At 50.1% G+C, this 19,080-nt stretch overlaps 1 protein-coding gene across 1 annotated transcript in view; it reads right to left on the bottom strand.

Annotated features, from left to right (window-relative positions):
• Nucleotides 1-491: 491 nt before the first annotated feature.
• The window catches only part of Vstm2b (V-set and transmembrane domain containing 2B), a 29,140-nt gene continuing 10,551 nt past the window's right edge, over nt 492-19,080 (bottom strand). The window contains exon 6 of the mRNA XM_004636682.2: nt 492-969. Within this exon, the coding sequence (XP_004636739.1) occupies nt 881-969 (89 nt within the window). The 3' untranslated portion in view covers nt 492-880. The remainder of the gene's footprint in view (nt 970-19,080) is intronic.

Genomic DNA, 19,080 nt, shown 5'->3' with positions numbered 1-19,080 from the left:
GACTTATGTAGTGACCTCTTTTCCTTTTCCAGGCTGGGGGCTTCTGCACCTCTTGTCTCTGTGAAGTTTCTTGTCCCTAGGGGAGGCTGGAAGAAAAGTGCTTCTGTCTGCTTGCAGTGACCTCAGTCAGGTGCTGTGGGCTGTTTTCCGCGATGGGAGACACCCAGCCAAAAGTACAGCTGGTGCTCTGGAACAGGAGCTTACGGCATCCGGGCTGCAGGGGGCACTGAGGCTGAACAGTGATACATGGCTGTAGAAAGGTTATTTCAAAGTTGTTTTTTATTCAACTGTTATTCAGCAATATACAATACAGTTTATAAACAAGTGTCTGACCTTGTTTCCAATCTTTATTTATTTAAAAATAAATATTATTGACAGTGAATTTTAATTATGATGTGTCTTCTTTAATCAAAATGTCTCAAAAGAAATAATTTAATAAAAAAGAAAAGCCCCCAAAGAAAAAGCAAATTTAAAAAGAAATCCTAAACACAATAATCTACTAAAAATATTTTGCTTTGTCAGAAAGGTTTTGACCCAACTTTTTTTTTTTTTTTTTACATGTTATCCTAAAGGTAACTGCTCAACAGTTCGTGCAAAATGAAGAGTTGGAGGGAAAGTGTAGAAAAAAAAATACATTGAAGTAGAGAAATCACTGATCCCATGCTTACTGCATGGTCCAGATTCCATCTTATTTGGAAACTAGATGCATTATTTTAGGTGTTCTACGTTTGTGTGACTTCCCCAAAAATATGATTTAATTAATTTCTGTCTGGACTTCTTCATGCTGCTCAGTGTCTCTGGGTCTGCCCGGCCATGCGGTCCTCCCCGGTGAGCAGGCAGGGCGCGCGTGCCCGCTGAGGTCTTCAGGACGCCGGGACTGTCAGTGCCCCAGGAGCAGGCGCAGGAGCTTATGCAGCGCTAGCAGGAGCAGGGACAGCAGCGGGTCTGTGGCAGAGCTGGGGCCAGTGCCTGCAGGGGTGGGAGAACAGGAGAGGTGAACCCTGCAGTTAGGTGAGCGGGGGCAGCGTCCAGGCCTGCTGGGCAGAGTGCGACTTCCCAGTGCCTCTTGACCCCAGCTCCCGATTGATCTAGCAGAGCTGGCCAGTGGCTGCTTTGGTTTAACAACAAAGCATTTTGTTGCTGCTGTCTGTTATTTATAGAGCATACATTTTAGGAGGCTACTGTGACACAAAGTGCCCCTGGCCCGTGGGCAATGTGCTGTGCTGTAGTTCTAAAGTCTCAGTTCTTACCTTATTTATTTATTTTTTCAATTTATTTTTTTTATTTGGTAGAACCGGGGATTGAACTCAGACCCTTGCGCTTGCCAGGGAAGTGCTTATTCTACTGAGCCATCTCCCCGGCTCCACTTACCTTATTTTAATAAAGAAGACAATCTGCTTCCCTTGTCCCCTCTTGCATGAGGGTGCCATGACTACACACAAATCCACCCCACGTGTGTCCCCTCAGTTCTCTGCCTAAACTACCCCGCTCGGGACTCCGTGACTGTCAGTGCCCCAGGAGCAGGCGCAGGAGCTTATGCAGCACTAGCAGGAGCAGGGACAGCAGCGGGTCTGTGGCAGAGCTGGGGCCAGTGCCTGCAGGGGTGGGAGAACAGGAGAGGTGAACCCTGCAGTTAGGTGAGCGAGGTGTCCACAAGCTCTGTTTTAAATGTCCTGATGATTCGGCACAATCTTTTTTTCTGCAACCACGTTGCCAATTCACTCCTTATATTGCAGCGGGGAGCCCAGAAACACTGGTGAAGGCGGGTGGGCTCAGGTCCTGCAGAGATCCCTCCTGCTCCTTCAGTGCATCACCCTAGGGCCCTGGTCTTCCTTTGAGGCCCTCACACCAGCCTTCCTCTCATCTTCCTTGGGCCACCTCCCATCTCTCCTCTTCAGCAATTGTGAGGCTTCTTGTTAAACTAGAGAAAACCCACCCTTGAGCCCAGGCTTCTCACCTAGAAATAGGGACGCTCTCTTCAGGGTCCCCAGGAGAGGGAGTGACCCTTTGAGCAGCTCACTGCTGGGGGACATCCCTGGCTGAGAGACCAGCAGCTGGAACGCAAGCAGTTTCCAGCCTCTGTGTGCTCACGTGCACTTTGGTGATGTCATTTTCCTCCTTTCTTTTACATAGCCAGCTTCGCAGGGGCCCTGTGCCTGGGAGGGGCCCGGGAGGCTCTTCCTTGTGTCAATGCCAGATGGTGCAGAAGGCACGGCCACCTGCACTCAGCTGCCCATGGGAGCTGTGGCCAGTTCCCTGTGGTCTCACTTGGTGCAGATTTGTGGCTTCCCTGACAAGACTAGGCCTGAATGCATGACTCGCTCCTTTCTGCGGGTGGAAGTGCTTTAGTTTTCCTATCAAAGGTGTTTCCCCCATTCTATCATTCCTGCTCTGGCTCCAATTGTGCGTGTCACAGACTTCATGTTCTGGACCCCCTTTTCCCTCTTGTAAAAGGAAAGTGGACAAATGATCCAGTGACTTCAATCCTTGAAACTTCAAGATCGTATCTGGCCATTGTGGGAAACACATTGGGCTACTGTCTCAGTTACTCTGTAGTTACTCTTCTCTCATTGCTGGGACAAAATACCTGACACCCCAAATGAGGGAAGGAAAGGTTAGCTCAGCTCACAGTTACTGGAGGTTTCAGTCTATACTCAGCTGGCTCCAAGGCAGAGTGGCACATGGCAGAGGGCAACCTTTCATGGCAGCAGCAAAGAGCAGAGAGCAAAGGAAGGAGCAGCAGCAACAATGGCTGCAGAGAGCATGTCTGTCTCCCTTACATTGCATTCAGGCTCTCTGCCCCAGGCGGGGTGGAGCACTCATACCCATAATCTGGGTAGTGCTCAGACCCAGAATCCCAGCCTTGGATCATGAATTAACCACAAACTCTAGAAGTCCACCCCATAACTGCATGAGGCTTTGGGGAGACAACTAGACACAAACCATAACAGCTACATTCAGCCCTCTGAATGGAACAGGGCTGGGCTGTCTGCTGTGCACAGGCCTGCTCCAGACATGCTAAGCTTCTTCTTCAGCTCTTAATTTTTCATTCAGCCTCACCCCTGACCTTCCTGCAGCTTGACTCTGGTTGCCACTCTGTCTCTGGCCATCTATCAGCAGAAAGAACTGCAGTGCTGTAGTTACCCCAAAGACTCCGAATGTGTTCTGCTGCTCCTTGGGAAGGATGAGAGGCAGATGCAATGGGTGAGCTGATGGCTGACCAGGTGCCTGGACAGCACTCACCAAGGCTCAGGTGTATGGAGAACAGGGATCCAGCCGGCAGAGCCACGTGCTGCCTGGTAGGTCACTGGGGCTCCCAAGGTTAGATGGGCCCATGGCATCCTGATCTCCTGCTCAGGTCTTCACATGTATGCAAAACCTGACACTCAAGCAAGTGTGGGTGAGTGAGAAACAACCCTTATGAGGTGTTTAAGAACAGGTGTGTGTGTACTTGGGACTCTAGCACCTCAAGTCCACAGTAGCAGGAGAGCGACCAATGTGGCTGTAATTAGGCTAGCCTGGTAGCCTAGTGGAATTGTGGACATAGGAGATGTGAGGAGAGATTTGACTGTGCCTGCCAGTCCTGCTGACCAGTCATTGCCACTATAACAACCTTGCCTACTCCAGTTTAAACATTTCAAAATTGTTCAAGACGTTTGAAAGACCTTAGAGTCAAATAGCCAATCTGACCTCTGCAGTGGGCCAGAGAGGAAGCCACAGGGGCAGGAGGGCTTCCATGGTGACTCCTGGAGGCTAATGTATGGTGATGGTGGAGACCAGACTCTGCAGGATCTCTGCCAGTAGATTTCTGCAGGATGGCCATGGTTTGGCTCCTGTCTGGCATCTCATTCTTGCATTGTCATGGGTACCAGGAGAAGTGGTATGGGGCAGTGAGCTGGTCCTGGAGAGATGAGCAATTAGGCCTTGCTCTACTGCCAGGTTGCTTTGTGACACTAGGTAACACCCTTTACCTCTCTGGTTTTGTGCCACATTTTACAAAATGGACACAAGACCCAGAGAGGTATGGGCATGGCTCCATGAATCTAATACATGCATGGCTTGTCTCACTGGGCTGGGGGCTAGATTGAGCAATATCACAACAATAGATGGAAAAAAAGGGAACGGGAGCTTTCCCTACCCCCCAGAATCCATACCCTGTGATTGTATTCTTCCACACTATCTGTGGGCTTGGCCAATGACCTGCTTTGGCCAAGACTATTATCAGGGGTGAAGTCAACAAAAGCTTGAACATTCTACAAAATGTTTGTGCGCATTACAACTCGTCTTCCCTCTTGTAACTCTTGGAACTCAGTGACCAAGCCTTGGCTGACTGGGAGATAAGAGCATGAGATGTCCTAGCTGAGGTCCCTGTCAACCAGCTCCCAAGTGAACTGGCACTAACTGCCTGCACGAACCCAATAGAGACCAGCAGAAGAACTGTCCAACTGAGCCCAGCCCAAATCAGAGTGCAGGATCATGACCTAAGTAAATGGTTATGGAGCCACACCAAAACCACTGAGGGTTAGGGTCCTTGGTTACATAGCAAAAGCTAGTGCATGCAAGTATATGACGAAGAGAGCCTCAAAGTCAAGTACCATGCAAATCTATCTTCAGAAAGAGCCAGTAGTGCTAACTTCTCTGCACAAGGATGGAAAAAAAAAAACTAATTTGGGTGGTGTCCTGCTCTTGAGAGAGAATGTCTGTAGGTCAGCCAGGCAGGGAAAACTACCAACTTGACCACTTATTTTAAGACATCTGCAGATCTCTGGTGAAAGAAGAACCAAGGATTTGGAACTTTTTGCCACAGGCTTCATTGGGTGCACAAACACTGTTCTGATTTCTTGGGTGAAATCAGCGCAGACAGGGAAAACTTGTTTCTAGGCTTTTCCTGGAAGAAGTGGGATCTTTATGACAGCAGAGGTTTGGCATTCAGGGGTCTTGGAGTCCAGGTCTTGCCTCATTCGTATATGTGGCTTCCTTCTTGGAGCGAGACTGACCTACATCTAGTATGTAGCTGTGGCCCCTCTGCATTTGGGATCCAAGTATCTGCCTCACTTAGGGGGCCAAGATGGCCTCCCTCTGTGTGAGATGACAGGTCCTGACCCTTTTATGTTTTCTTTTTGAGACACTTTTAGTCTGGGTTGGGCTTGAACTCATTACATAGCCCAGGCTGGTTTTGAACTGACAGCAACCCTCCTGCCTCAGCTTCCTCCCTAGAGCTGGGCTGACAGGTGGGCACCATCCTGCCTGATCCAGCTCATCTTGACCTCCAGTGCAGGGGCCAGGAGGGTCCATTTGGCCCAGCTGAGGTCAGATCTTCTTCCCCAATGTGACCTCTTTCCTGACGGGGCTCAGAGACATCTGCTCCCGTGTACAGCACTGAGCAGGCTGGCTGACTCGGAGGCTGCTGTGCTGATTGGATGCTGTCTCTTGATCTATTTTCTCCCTTCCTGAAGAGTACCAGGAATAGCACTAGATCATGCAGAAGTTTACTTGGCATGATTAAGGTGGAAAATGAGACTGCTCAGGAGGTGAGGGAAGCCCTCTGACAGTGGAGCAGCTGATTTGTCCTGTACATTAAATGAGCATCAGCACTTGGCTAATCATTCTTCAAGAAATCAAAGCCTTTTTGGCTCCAGATTAAGATGCCAATTAAGATATTAATTTTTATCATTTAGATAGGGAGCAGGATGAAAGGCACACTGGAGCCATTTAAAAGAGATTCAGAAGGAACATAATAGAGGCATTCATTCCTCCGCACCCCCACCTCCTCAGCACCAGCAGCTTCTGCTTGGGAAATTCCTCATCTCCATTGATCCAGGAATGACAAATTCTAAAGCCCTGTCAGGAAGGAATATGGAAGCTTTGAGGCTTTTTAGTACCTGGAGATGAAATTAAATGACAGGGCCATGTTTAGGACATGATCCGAGACCCACAACCACCCACACCCCTTAGGGCCATGCCTGTGAGTCAAGCTCCAAGGGGATACATGGGGTGTGGCTATTGGTCATGCACACTCCAGCCTGCACTTCCAAGTGCTTGGGGGTTCTGGCTCATGTTGTGGGGTCCAGGATGAGGCATCCTTTTCAAGAGGGACTGCAGAGCTGGTAGACCGAGCTGGCTTCCTTATGTTGGCTGAAGGCCTGGAGCTGCAGCAGGGGCAGGAGAAGATGGCTCGGGTCAGTGGTTTGCAAACAGATGCCACTAGGGAGTTTTTGTAGAGTTTCTCGTAGTCTGGCTTGCTTGCTCTGTCTGCCTGTCTGTCTCTGTCTCTCTGTCTGTCTCTGTCTCTCTCTTTTTCTCTCTCTGTCTCTCTCTCTGTCTGTCTCTCTCTCTAATTTGAGAAGAGTAGGCAAAAATATGATCCTTTAAGGTCAGTGGGCTGGTTGCAAGTCTTGCAGCCTGGCTAGGCTGGAGCCCATTGCAGGCTGACCTTGTAGTGTTTTGCCATCTTTTCCCCTTTCTCCCCTGTGCCTTACAAAATCTTCTTACTCTGAACAGAGGAGCATGAGAAAAGCTGCTCCGAGGATTGACACTGTCCAGCTTCTGGTGGGGAAAACCTTTGCGATGGTAAGCTTGGATGCTGGAACTACCACGAGAGCCCCAAGGTCAGGGTGCCCCTCTGTTGAGCAGATCAAGGCCACTTTGTACTGATGCAACATGGCTTTTGAAGGAGGCCTTCTGGGCTAGAAAAGTTGGGGAGCCAAGTTGAGGGCTCTGGATGTGGCCTTTCGAGCCTGGGTAGTCAATTCTATTTCTTGTCCTTGGGGCCAGGGAGATGGCTCAGTTCTTCTTTGCTTCCTTCAGAGAATGAGACAAAGGAAGAGGCTGCCCCCAAGTGGCAACAGTGGCTTTTATGGGCTGCACTCGAGTGTTCCTTCATGGCTGTAGGGGTCTCTTTCTGAGGCAGCAGGGCAGGAGGTGACTCTTACCCTGTGCTGTGTGCTACCCGCTCTAGGCTCCATCCCGCCTCAGCTGCCCAGGGCCCACTCTGAGTACAGAGTTGGCTGCAGCCCAGTTCTGAAGGACAAAGCTCCCTCCTGGAGCTTCCAGGGCCAGGCAATGTGGAGTGAGAACAGAGCTGGCCTTTAGGAGCCAGTCTGGCCTTCCCTTTCTCTGCATATGTGCAGGTGCCAAGGCCAGGGTTTAAGGCAGAGTCAGGGGCTGCTCTGAGGAGTCCTGGCAGCTTGGCCCTGCACTTTGCTCCACAGTTTCCTGCTGCCCCTGCTTCCTCCATCACTGGTTACAAAGTGCCATTTTCTGAGCCTGTGGGATGACCACTCCACCTTTTCATCAGCAAGGTCTTATCAGTCTCTTTTTCTACAGTGGATACTTGAGGGTGAGCCTGTCTTCCTTGTCTCATTTGGGACCTTCATAGATAGTATCTGTCTGTCTGTCTGTCTGTCTATCATCTATCTATCCATTTATTTATTTTTTTTGTGACAGGTCCTGCTATGCAGTTCAAGCTGGTCTTAGACTCACTGTGTAGTCCAGGTTGGCTTTGAACTTGTGGCGATTCTCCTGCCTCAGTCTCCCAAGTGTTGGGATTACAGGTGTGTACTACCATACCCGGCTTATTTATTTATTTCTGAACTCAGGGCTTATCACCAGCCCTTTTATAATTTTTAAAATATTGACAAAACATCCTGTTAAATTGCTAAGTTGCCTAAGCCAGGCTCCAACACGTGATCCTCCTGCCTCAGCCTCTGAGTAGTGTGTCCTAACCTTTAGTGGAGTTCTAAAAGTTGTAAGTTCCAAGCTGAGATACAAAAAATAAGGGAATGTCTACATAAAAGCATTGGCATTGGCTTTCTAAAGGCCCAAGAACCAGCAAGCCTGGTCTTGCTTTTCCACAAGGCTATGGTAGGCTGGGGTGGGCCCGTGGCTGGCTGTCCTGGGCAGGAATCGCCCTTCCTCCCTCTCTCCTGACCCTTACCAAGACAGGGTAAGCTGCCAGTCATAGCCCCTGCCCCTCACCAATTGGGCTCTAGGGCTGGAGCCTGCATCACTTACACCCATCACCCACACAGCACCCTTTACTTCCCAGAGTTTGAAGCCTCTGAGCCAGGCCTGGTGCAGGATGAGGTGGGGCTGTGGGGGTGGGGTGGGGGCGTGGCTCGCATCCTGTCTTTGTGGAGCCTAAACCCTCCCCAGAGGTAGGGGCCAGCCTGGCTCTCTGCTCTCCCCTGGATGCTGCCCTGGTCCAGCTCACTGCTGAGTGAGAAGATTCTACCTCACCAGCCTGCTTCCCTTGTTGACATTTTAATTAAGGTCTCTTCATGGATATTTATTCAAAGGGAGTTGGTGAGGAATAATTGAGCACTAACAATTTGTTTAGGTGGAATTAATTTCTGCTGTAAAATTAATGCATGTGTTAGTAACTGGGACAAAAACTAGGAGCAACTAATATCTCCAGGTCTTAAAGAAATAGGAGTATTTAAAGGAAAGTCCAGTGTGAGGTGTGGGCCTGCCAACTGTGTGAGATGTCCACCTGATGTCCTGTGCTGACGGCCCCGCTGACCTGTCCTACTCCTGCCTGCAGCGCCTCCTGCTTCTGCCCAGCTCCTTTTGCTGTGAGGGCCTCGCGGCTAACTCCTGGGTTCTCAGACAGACTACCCTCCGTGGACATCACTTTGGCTGAGCATAGAGTCTCAGGGCTGCGGGCAGCCTCAGGGTCCAGGCACGGGAAGGAGCCCAGGTCCTCCTGGAGTGAGCAGAGGCAAAGGTGGGGTCCCCGCCACGCTAGTTTTTCCCTGCTGTGTGCTCCTGCCTTGCCACAGGCCCGTAACGGCAGTGGCCTTCAGACTTCATCACCGTGACCTGTGCCTGCGCGCTCCCTTTAGACCACCTGGAACATGCTGACTCCTTCTGCACACAGGTAGAAGAGCCACATGTAGGGTTTCTCCATGGTCCTCCCCAGCCCTTGCCACCATCCATGTGCTCCGGTCCACTGGTCCCTGCAGGCCCCTGGAGGCTGAGCCTGTGGGATGACCACTCCACCTTTTCCTCAGCAAGGTCTAATCAGTCTCTTATGAGCTCTCCTGCACAATGTTATGCTGTTTATGTAGCCCCACACCTGTTGCCTCTTACACATCCTACCCCTCTGGTAGTAGGAGCCCACAACCGGAGGGCTGGCCCTGGCTTCCAGGTAGGAGACCCACCCACAGCCTGGACCAGAGTCCCCTGATATCCAGGAGCTGGTAACTGCAGCAAAGAGTGGTTCCAGGCAGCCCAAGCTGCTGGGGAGACTTGTAGCAAACATAGCCTGCAGGTCCCAGGGTCAGACACTGCAGCACCCTCCTGCGGTAGGAGTTGCTCTTCTATCCTTCCTTGCAGTGGGGGACCTGAGACCTACGGGGGCAAAGTGACATCTCGAAGGCCAAGGTTGCCAGGTACAGTATGGGACACCCAGTCCCATTTGAGATTCTGATAAACAATGGATACATCTTAGTACAAGTATATTCCAAATAGTGCAAGAGAAATACAAGGGTGATCAAAATGTGGGGTGAATGCTATTAACCCCTCTCATAATACTCCCCCTTGTTTCGGACGACTTATCCAGCTATCCCTGGCACTTTGTGAAACCATTCTGGAAGCCCTCTTTGGTGTCTTTATGGGATGGGATGGCAGTGGGCAGCGGATTCATCCAACAGACAGGCAGGCCGGTACAAGCGCCGCACAGTGTGCTTACCCTCCTTGCTCACCAGAGCTGTCACCGTGTGGCTTCTGACGTTTTCCCCACAACGAAGTGACCATGACAAGGAAATGGATACCAAGGCCCTCACAACAGCACAACTAAAGGAAAGAGGACCTCCAGAAATGCTTCAGAAAGTGGCACAAGTGAAGGAATAGGTGGACTCAAAGGAACCAGGACTATTTTGAGGGAAATTAATGACAGTTTGCCTTTTACTGTAATATTTTTTTTTTTTTTTTAAAGACAGGGTATTGCTAGGGAGTTCAGGCTGGCCTTGAACTCATTACATAGGCCAGGCTGGCCTTGAATTTGAGGCAATCTTCCTGCCACAGCCTCCCAACTGCTGGAACTACAGGTGTATTCCATCATGCCAAGGTATAATAAATTTCTAAAAATAAATAAACATTCCCCGTATTGCTCAGTCACAGCTTGTACTTATAGCAAGGTGTTACTGGTATTTAGTAGGACATCTGAGGGGCCTATCAGAGTTAACTAAGATAAGTGGCAGGGCTGGGACTAGAATCCAGGCAGTGTGGCTCTGTCTGTGTACCGAACATCAGCGTGCTACCACCAGTCAGGGTGGAAGAGCAGCAGCGCACCTCCCTGTTGGCCTCCTATACTTCTGAGGGGGAAGAGAGGAGACATTTTCCATGAATTCTGACATTCATGATGGCTTGCTAATGTGGTCAACCTCGTTGCAACCTCCCCTTCAGCTTCCTGTTTCTTTGGAAATGTCATCTTACCCCAAATAATCTTTCAAGGTGGTGTCACTTAATGTAAATGGTGAACATGTCCTTTCTCTGTTGCTGGGTGACAGCCAGGGTCACTGTGGGTGTCACAAGGCTCAGTGGACAGGGGGGTTGGGCTACCTTTCAGTGACGCCTGGCTTCACCTGGGAAACCCTGCATCTGGATTTGATAACCTTTGGGGCTATCGAGAGCTCACAGGCAGCCTAAAAGTTTCAGTTCCAAGAGCTGTACCCAGCCCTTTGTGAGAACTCGGTCTCTAACTCTCTCAGTGGCTGTAGGAGGTAAAAGTCACTTTTCTGTCATAAGTAACTTGTTGAGGTGCATGGCTGGTGAGTGGGTGGTAGAAGGTTGTGGTCAGTGAATCCCTGGTTCCTAGGAATTAGATCTGGACTCCCCAGCCATCTGTAGCCCTTTCAGACTCACTGACTAGACAGGCAGCTCTTACCCTAACCTCACACTCCTGAGGGCTCCCAGATCCAAGCAAACCAGGCTCCCACACAGAGCCCAAATGTATCCAAACTCCTGCCTCCAAGCCTTCGCCTGATCACCTGCTCCTACCCAAGCCAGAGGCTCTTACAGGGTGACTCTTGAACTCGGGGCAGCTTCTTCCCCAAGCATCAAATCCAGGGCCCTTGTGTTCAGCTACATCCCAGCACTTCTTATTTTGAGACCGGGTCTAAGCTAAATTGCCCATGAGGGGTTTGAATGCCTGATCCTCCTGCTTCTGCTTCCAAATCCTTAAGTGCTGGCATTATAGGCATGCACCACTGTGCCCACCTTAGGGCAGCTCTTAAGCTGCCAGCTTCCTGTCTGTCCTGGGCCACCCTGCTCTGGTCCTTTAGGTTTCCTTCCACTGTGTCAGCTTCCCCAGGGCAGCTGCGACAGCTCCTGACTTCCTTCCTCCAAGCACCGACTCCACTAGGCCTGGTCCCCAGTCCTCCTCCACCCAGCCCAAGTGACCCCTGCACCTGGCTCCCAGCAACATGTTACACCAGCTTGCCTGGCACCCTGCGCCTGCCTTTCCATTGGTCATACCACAGAGCTGACCCGGTGTCCTTCTTCCCCATCCAGGTCTCCTTCAGACATGGACCCAGTGGATCCCTTTGCCCCACAGATTCCAGAGTGAGTTCTGTATTTCTGGGCTGTATTTGGGCAACCACAGGTGTGCTTACTGTCTAACACCTTGTTATGCTTTGTGTCTAGTTGTCCCTCCAAAGCCTCATGCAGTCACGGGGCAGATTTCTAGAGTTTGTGATTAATTCATGATCCAGAGCTGGGATTATGGGTGTGAGTGCGACACCCAGCCTGGGGCGGAGAGCCTGAATGCAACAGGAGGGAGACAGACTTGCTCTCTGTGGCCATTGCTGCCGCTGCTCCTTCCATTTGCTCTCTGCTCTTTGCCGCTGCCATGAAAAGTTGTTCTCTGCCCTGTGACACTGTGCCTTGGAGCCATGGAGCTTGGGAGGGCAGAGCCACGCCGGTGTCAGCAGCGCACACCCATCACGTGCCTGCTGCCCACTGGGAGATGCCTGCACTGTGTCTGTTGGGGGAACGAAGGAAGCCTCCTTTAGACACTCCAGCTGCTCCACGCATGGCTGACAGTGGCCAGGTAGGTCTTTCGCAGCATCTCCTTCTTACCCTGCAAATGTGAGTGGTCTGGCAGGCCCGTGTGCAGGGCGCCTGGGGGCACAGGCCATGCAGCGGCCTGCTGCCGTGCTCACGATGCATCTCTCTCTCTCTTTTTTTTTAATTTTATTTATTTATTTGTGTGTGTGTGTGTGTGTGTGTGTGTGTGTGTGTGTGTGGCCAGCTCAGCCCACCAGGGGGCGGGCTGGCTGGCATGTGGTGCTGGGGGATTGAACCGTGGTCCCTGGGCTTTGCTAAGCTTGTTCTAAGTAGGTGCTTTAGACCACTGAGCCATCTCACCAGCCCCTCACGATGCATCTCTTTGCCTGGCTTTTCCTCAAGGTCATCTCACCATTCTACCTTCATTTTCCTTTTATTCAGTGTATTTCTGAAAAAAGTTTTTATTTTATTTTTAAAAAATCATTTATTTATTTATTTATTTATTTATTTATTTATTTATTTATTTGGTACAAGGTCTTGCTACACAGTTAGTACTCATGGTGATCTTCCTGTCTCAGCCTCCCCAGTGCTGGGATTACAGGCGTGCGCCACCACACCCAGTTTTGGTGCCTGAGGTTCTGGGGCCAGCAGGGCACGCAGTAGTGGGGATTGAACCCAGATCTTTGCACTTGCCAGAAAATTTTTTAATTCTATCATGCTACATGCAGTTTTATAAGCCACCTTAAGTTTCTTCCTCAGACACAGGTGTGGCAATGTCTGTGATACCAGTGCTCACGGAGGCTGAGGCAGGAGGACTGCAAGTTTGAGTCCCATCTGGATAACTTAGCAGAAGCCTATCTTAAAATAAATAAATAAATAAAAAGGGCCTGGGAATGTAGCTCGGTGAGAAAACCCTGTGATCAAGCTCCAGTACCACACATGAAATATTTCTCACTTAGAAGATGGCATATGTGTGTAGAAAATTTCTAGATTTTGAATATTCCATATAATTTATGTAATGGAATATATAAAATTGTGTAGATTGTATGCATATATATTTTGAGCCTACGAGTTTTTTTTTTTAATAATTTCAAGCAGCTAATCTTTCTCTCCAGCTAATATACAATGTCACTGGAAGTGGAACTCTGGTTGAAACTGGAGGTGGGGTTGGGGGCCCAGGAATCCCAGGAACACGGTTTGGGGACCACTCCCCATGGACTTTCTAACAGCCCTTTCCAAATCTAAAACTCTTAGACTTGTGGATTCTAGAGCTGGCGCATTCATCACATAGGTTGGGGAATGGGGACACAGTCAGGATTCGGAATAAGTGACTCATTGAACCCACTTCTGGGGCACCTTGCCTCTCTTTTATAGCCTTCACAACTCTCAAATCAGTGTGTCCCAGCTCCCTTGGGGGCAGCAGAGAGCAGGCTCTCAACATCTGCTCAATAAAGTGTCCCCACCTGAGGAGTCTGCCTGCTCATCAGAGGAGACCTGGCCGTATAAAGGCAAGAATTCTGGACACAGTCCTGGGCTCAGGGAGGGAGGTGAAGGTCCCTGCAGCCAGCACACCCAGGAGCCCAGCAGAACTACAGGTCTTTCCTGTGACAGCCTTCTTCTAGGATTTGCCTCAGTGAGGCCTGAGTATTTTCTTTTGTTGCTCATCGAAGGCCTTTCTTTAGAAATATAATTTAACCACAAAGGTTAGCACATTTTAATTGCCCAGGGACAGTGCTCTGAAAATTCTATAACATGTGCTCATTAAATAGAATTAGCATGGAGGAGCTGCCCAGGATATGTCACACATTAAAATATGCCTCTGTAGAATAGAATGCATTATGAATTATTGCCTTGTGTATTTTTTTGTTACATTAGTCTTTAATGTGAATAGTTATTCATTTGCCCACCTGGAGATTTGAGTTTGTAAATGCTTGAAAAAAACACAGCTATGTTAATTTTTACATGGACAATAATCAGCAAGTCGGGGCCAGGCTTTATCTACCAGAGTGCTTAGTGTCTAGCAGACAGAGGGCTCTCCTGCCCTGTCCCAGAAGGCTGAGGGGCTAGGGAAGCTGGAAGCAGCTCAGAAGTGGCTGCGTCCACTTGTCCAGCCTGTCCCTCCTGTTTGTGTGTGGTGGCCCAGGGACTGCAGGCAGAAGCATGGGCTGCCCTGGAATTGTGGGCCCCACTACTACCTGGAGCTTCTCTTGTGGGGCCTGGGTCTTAGAAGACATGACCCAAATGTGCAGCATCAGTGCCAGGGACTCCAATTCTTGGCATTTGTGTAACCCCAATCTTACCTTCCTGCAAGCTCAACCTAGATCCCACTTCTACCCATATTTCCATCTATGTGTTACCCACATAACCACTCATCCATCCACCCATCTACCTACCATTCACCAGCTTTCTTTCCACCCATTAGTTATTTATCTTCCTCCCATTCCCAATCCACGTATCCATCCATCCACCCATCCACCTATCCATCCATCCATCCATCCATCCATCCATCCATCCATCCACCCACCCACACCTTCCTATTCCATTCTTCCACTCTTCCACCTATCTATGCAGCCTTCCTCACATTCATCCCCCATCTTCTTGTTCATCCACTCACACATCTTTCCCTCTGCTCACCTATGAGTAATCTGTTTTTCCACCCACCTACCCGTCTAAGACATCCATCTACCCACTCAACTTAGCACAGTTCCCATCTCTGGGCTCGATCTCTGCTTTCCCCCTGCCTTTCCAGTCTCCATATGGCAGCCAGAGGGGTCATTTTCCATAGCATCACACCCGGCCCCCACCCTCTTGCACCCTATACCACTGCTCTTAAGGTAAGGCCTCAATCCTCTATTCTCCTCATAAAGCCTTACAGTCTGACCTTAGACCAGTGAACCCTTCACCTCACTTCCCCTTTGCTCCTGCCTGCTTTCCCTGCCACACCAACCTTTTGTTAGGCTGCCATATTTCCCTGGATCCATCCTACCACAGGCCCTTTGCATGTGGCATTCCCTCTTGCTTTACATGCGTCTCCCTTACCTCTTGTGTTACCTGCCCAAACTCTCTACAAAAAAATCTTGTTGTACGCTTCCCATATGTAATAGTTATGTTTGTTTTGAGGAACTGGTACATATACATGAGATGTGATAAAAATACAGTGAATGTATACACTTAAAAAATTTGTTATTGTGTAAGACACAAGGTCATTACTCCCCCTAAAAGTATTTCCTCTTACTTATGCATTGTTCTTGCCACTTTCTAAGGCAGTTCAGATATCTTTTATGCTTGCCTTTCAGTCCTCCATGATTGCCCTCAGTTGTCCTCCTATGGCTGCCTTGATACTCTGAATCTACTCAGCGTGGCTCACTTTCACGGTCACTTCGATTTGGAGGAAGAGCCAGAAGTCACGTGGTACGAGGTCCAGTGCACAAAGCATGGGAAGATGCCTGGTGATCTTCCTATGAGCCTGCCTTTCTGCGGGATGGTGCCTGGCGGCAGCACTGACCACAGTATTTTTTGATCACATTTAGAAAGACCCTCAGAAAAGAGGACTTCCAGAACTGCTTCAGACAGTGGCAGGAATGAGGGGGTATGTGTGTTTGAAGTAAAGGGGAGCATTTTGAGGGAAATTAGTGGCAATGTGTTTTTACGGTAACACATTTTTACAATTTCATGTCACGCTGGTCACACCGCACGCATCCTGATCACTTTGATCTCTTCACTCTCTCCCTCTGCTTCTCTCTTGCCAGCCCCCAGGACCTTTCCTAAGCTCCACAATGTCTCTTGTTTTCTACCATCTTTGTTTCATTTATTTTTTTAACCTATATATTGGGTGACTCGTATAAGACAAACCTTGCAATATCCAATTTTCTGTCAGAATAACTTCATCCAGTTTCCTGGATGGCACAAATTCATTCTCCTTCATTTACCAAGCCAACTCTTAAGGGTCTGCCCTAACATCGCAGCTCAAACATCGTCTCCTCGGGGTCTAGTCCTGTACTTTTAGCCGCCGTAACCCTGGGTCTCCCCTTTAGCACAGCCACCATAGTTGCTGATTTCCACCAGGGATGTGCTGGGTTGACTCACATCTATCTCTCCCTCTCAGGCTCTCAGTACCTAATTGGTCTTACCTAAGGCCTTCCCTCAGTGTTTGGAAGAGTTGCTACAGATAAATAGTGTTTGGTGGAAATTCACTGAATGAACGAATGAATGAATGAATTAGCTTCAGGTCTAGGACAGTAGAAATATAACAATGAAAAAGAATCAGGCTTGACCTCCAGCAGCATCTTTCTTGATGGGTTACTCAGCTAGTTACTAACTGTGGAACAGCGAAGGAAATGTTGGGGACACATCCAGGAACTTCTGGAAGCTTGGGGTGGATGAGATCCCATTCACTGCAAGGGCACAGAAGCTATTCTGCCAGCAACCAGCTCACCCCAGGCTCCCCTTTCCTCAGTCCCTCTGTGTTCCTGCTGAGCCCTTTCATTCCCAGAGCACCTTCTGTGTGGTCTGGCCACTGGGGCTAGATTGTGAGTCCTACCCTGGGGCAGGGGCTGGATCCTGCCCCTTGGCCTGGGATAGGCCAGATACAATTGGTCGGGGACCCCCACCCGCAGTTCAGATGGAGCCTTGATACCTCAGCACCCTTCCCCCAGGTTTATTTCAGCTCATCCCCCTGAGCTAAGCAGTATTTGTGCAAGAATCAATTGTAATAAAAGTTACTCTAAGGGGACTGGCATGATAGCTGGGCTTCTCTGGCTTAAAGAAAACCCTGGCTTGCTTCCTCCTGAGGGGAATCGATGGGCAGCAGACCGGGGGTCAGCACAGGGAAGGGCTGTCTGTCTTTGAAACTGGTTTTAGGTAGGGGGCTGTCTTGGGGAGTCTGCAGAGAGCTGTGTGGAGCCCAGTGCAGGGGCCTCCTGACACTGAATTTAGCCTGTTCACAAGCACAGCACCCCCTTAGGGGGTGTGTTCATCCCTCTTCTTCTTACCAGCCCCAGTATCTCCCTGGGCAGTCACCAGGCCCAGCAGCCACAGTCAGGGAAGATGAATGAGGTGTGAGCACGAAAGGCAAATCCAAGTTGAAGAGCCAGCACACCCCCCAGGCCTGCGAAGGCAGCCCTGAGCTTTGCCATCTCACCAGTCATGCCATCGCTCCTTCTTGTGGTCATATCTCCTGTAGAGGGGCTCTAGGTTCCTCCTCACAATGCTAGGCCTTTGCTAGAGGCTCGTGGGCTCCCTGACACTGTGAGAGGATCTTCTCCCACCTGCTCCTAGTCCCGCAAACACCAGCCTTGCCTTGCATCCTGGATCTCTGCAACAGACCCAAGTAATGAGGTGAGGCCAAGCGCCATGCAGATGTGGCACTCCCACACTGCCCCACTGGCACAGCAGGGCCCAGGGGCACCTGTGTAAACATGGTGATTTAATTGTCTTCTGGAGCAAGAGAAACAGTAATGAAGGTGTCCTTGTACACCAAAGAGCTCTTGACTCATGCAAAACAGCCCCAGCCAGGGAGGCAGGAGGATACAGCATCAACCCTCACTTCCTACCACCTACTCTCCTCCCCCAACCAGTCACAGAGACAAGACTGGATTCTGGAGTGGTAACTCAGTTCAGGGACCCCCAGTCCTGCTTAATGATCCTCTATAAACTTGAAGCCATTCCCACAAGACAACATCAATTGAGCATTTGCTAGGTGCTAGGCTCTGTCTATGCTAGCATCCTTTTATGGGTGATCGCTTCTGATCCTGTCACCTTGTCCCTGGTGTGGGAACTGGACTCGTGCAGATGGTAACAGATGAGGGAACTGGCATGTGGAAAGCAACGGAACTGGGAGTGGGACCTGGGAGGTGAGATGCATCTGGAAACTGGGAAGAGTGGTGTTTAGGGAAGGCAGGTTCAGGAGGGAAAGGCACATATGGTGAGTGAGCTGAGGACCAGAAGCAGAGGAGCTGAGCACTCCAGGGCTGACCTGTGTGTGAGGGAGTGCTCCTGACAGGGAGGGCCACGCACAATGCCAGGAGAAAGGGAGAACTGGTGGCTGGGAATGGTGGTGACTGACTTCCACTGAAATGTTTTCAGCCTTCGTAAAGTCCATGTTTTGGTTCTCCTGTCAGAATGGACACCTTTCCAGTGGATCGACTTGGCTGGGTCATTTCTCTTGGGCTTGACCCCAACAGCACTGAGTGTTCAGCTGGGTCCTTCTGGGGAGCTCCTAGTGACACTCTGCCTTCAAGGACCACAGTGCTGTCTGTCCCCCAGGGCAGGCCTTGTGACACGCTAGGAATTTGTGAGATGGATGAAGTAGGGCCCACGAGCGTAGCAGAGGAGATATGTGCAGGGCTGGGGTAAACACTTCTGAAGGTCGGGTTTGGCTTCTTATTCTGAGCTAACACCAAGCCCCAAGTAAGTCTGGTCTCTCGGGTGGCCCATGGCCATAATTCCAGCACTTTGGATGGCTGAGACAAGAGGGGCACAGGTTCAGGCCCTAACAAGACATTGTGTCTGAGAGTTGAAAGGGGGGAGGCACTAGGAATGTAGCTCAGAGCAAAGACCTTGGGCTCAAGTCCCAATTTCCTGGTACCATTCCCCCCATAACTCTCCTTAAGCAACCATAAAACCAGGGCCAAGCCCAGCCAGCCAGAGTAGCTTTGATATTTTAGCCTAGAAAGTGCTAATGACAGAACAGGACAATCACTGATTTACCAGAGTCTCCTCCTAGAAATGGTGTCAGCGACAGGCTTGGCAAGGGCTCTGTCAAGGACCATCTCATAGAGGAAGCTGGCAGGAGAGGAGGCCAGAGCACAGCCCTGGGGCATACTCCAGCCAGCCGCTGAGAGCATCCTGTCGCCGAGCAGCAACCTCTTGCAGCCTCCTCCATTGCTCAGCGCCCAACAGCAGCTCAACCCTAACCCAGAGGAGGCCAAATGGGGTGATCCATCTTGGTATTTATAGCACATCTTCCCTGAAAGCACCAAAGCCATCGACAAGCAGGCTAATTTCCCCAGAAGCATCACCCGAGGGAAAGAGGTTTGTCATCCTTCATAATGGAGAGGTAGGAATCTGGAG

The sequence above is a fragment of the Octodon degus genome, unplaced genomic scaffold, assembly GCF_000260255.1.
Source record: "Octodon degus isolate 3935 unplaced genomic scaffold, OctDeg1.0 scaffold00083, whole genome shotgun sequence".
Classification (NCBI taxonomy): Eukaryota; Metazoa; Chordata; class Mammalia; order Rodentia; family Octodontidae; genus Octodon; species Octodon degus.
Note: the sequence above shows the minus strand (reverse complement) of the source record. Positions and strands in the feature narration are given on the sequence as shown.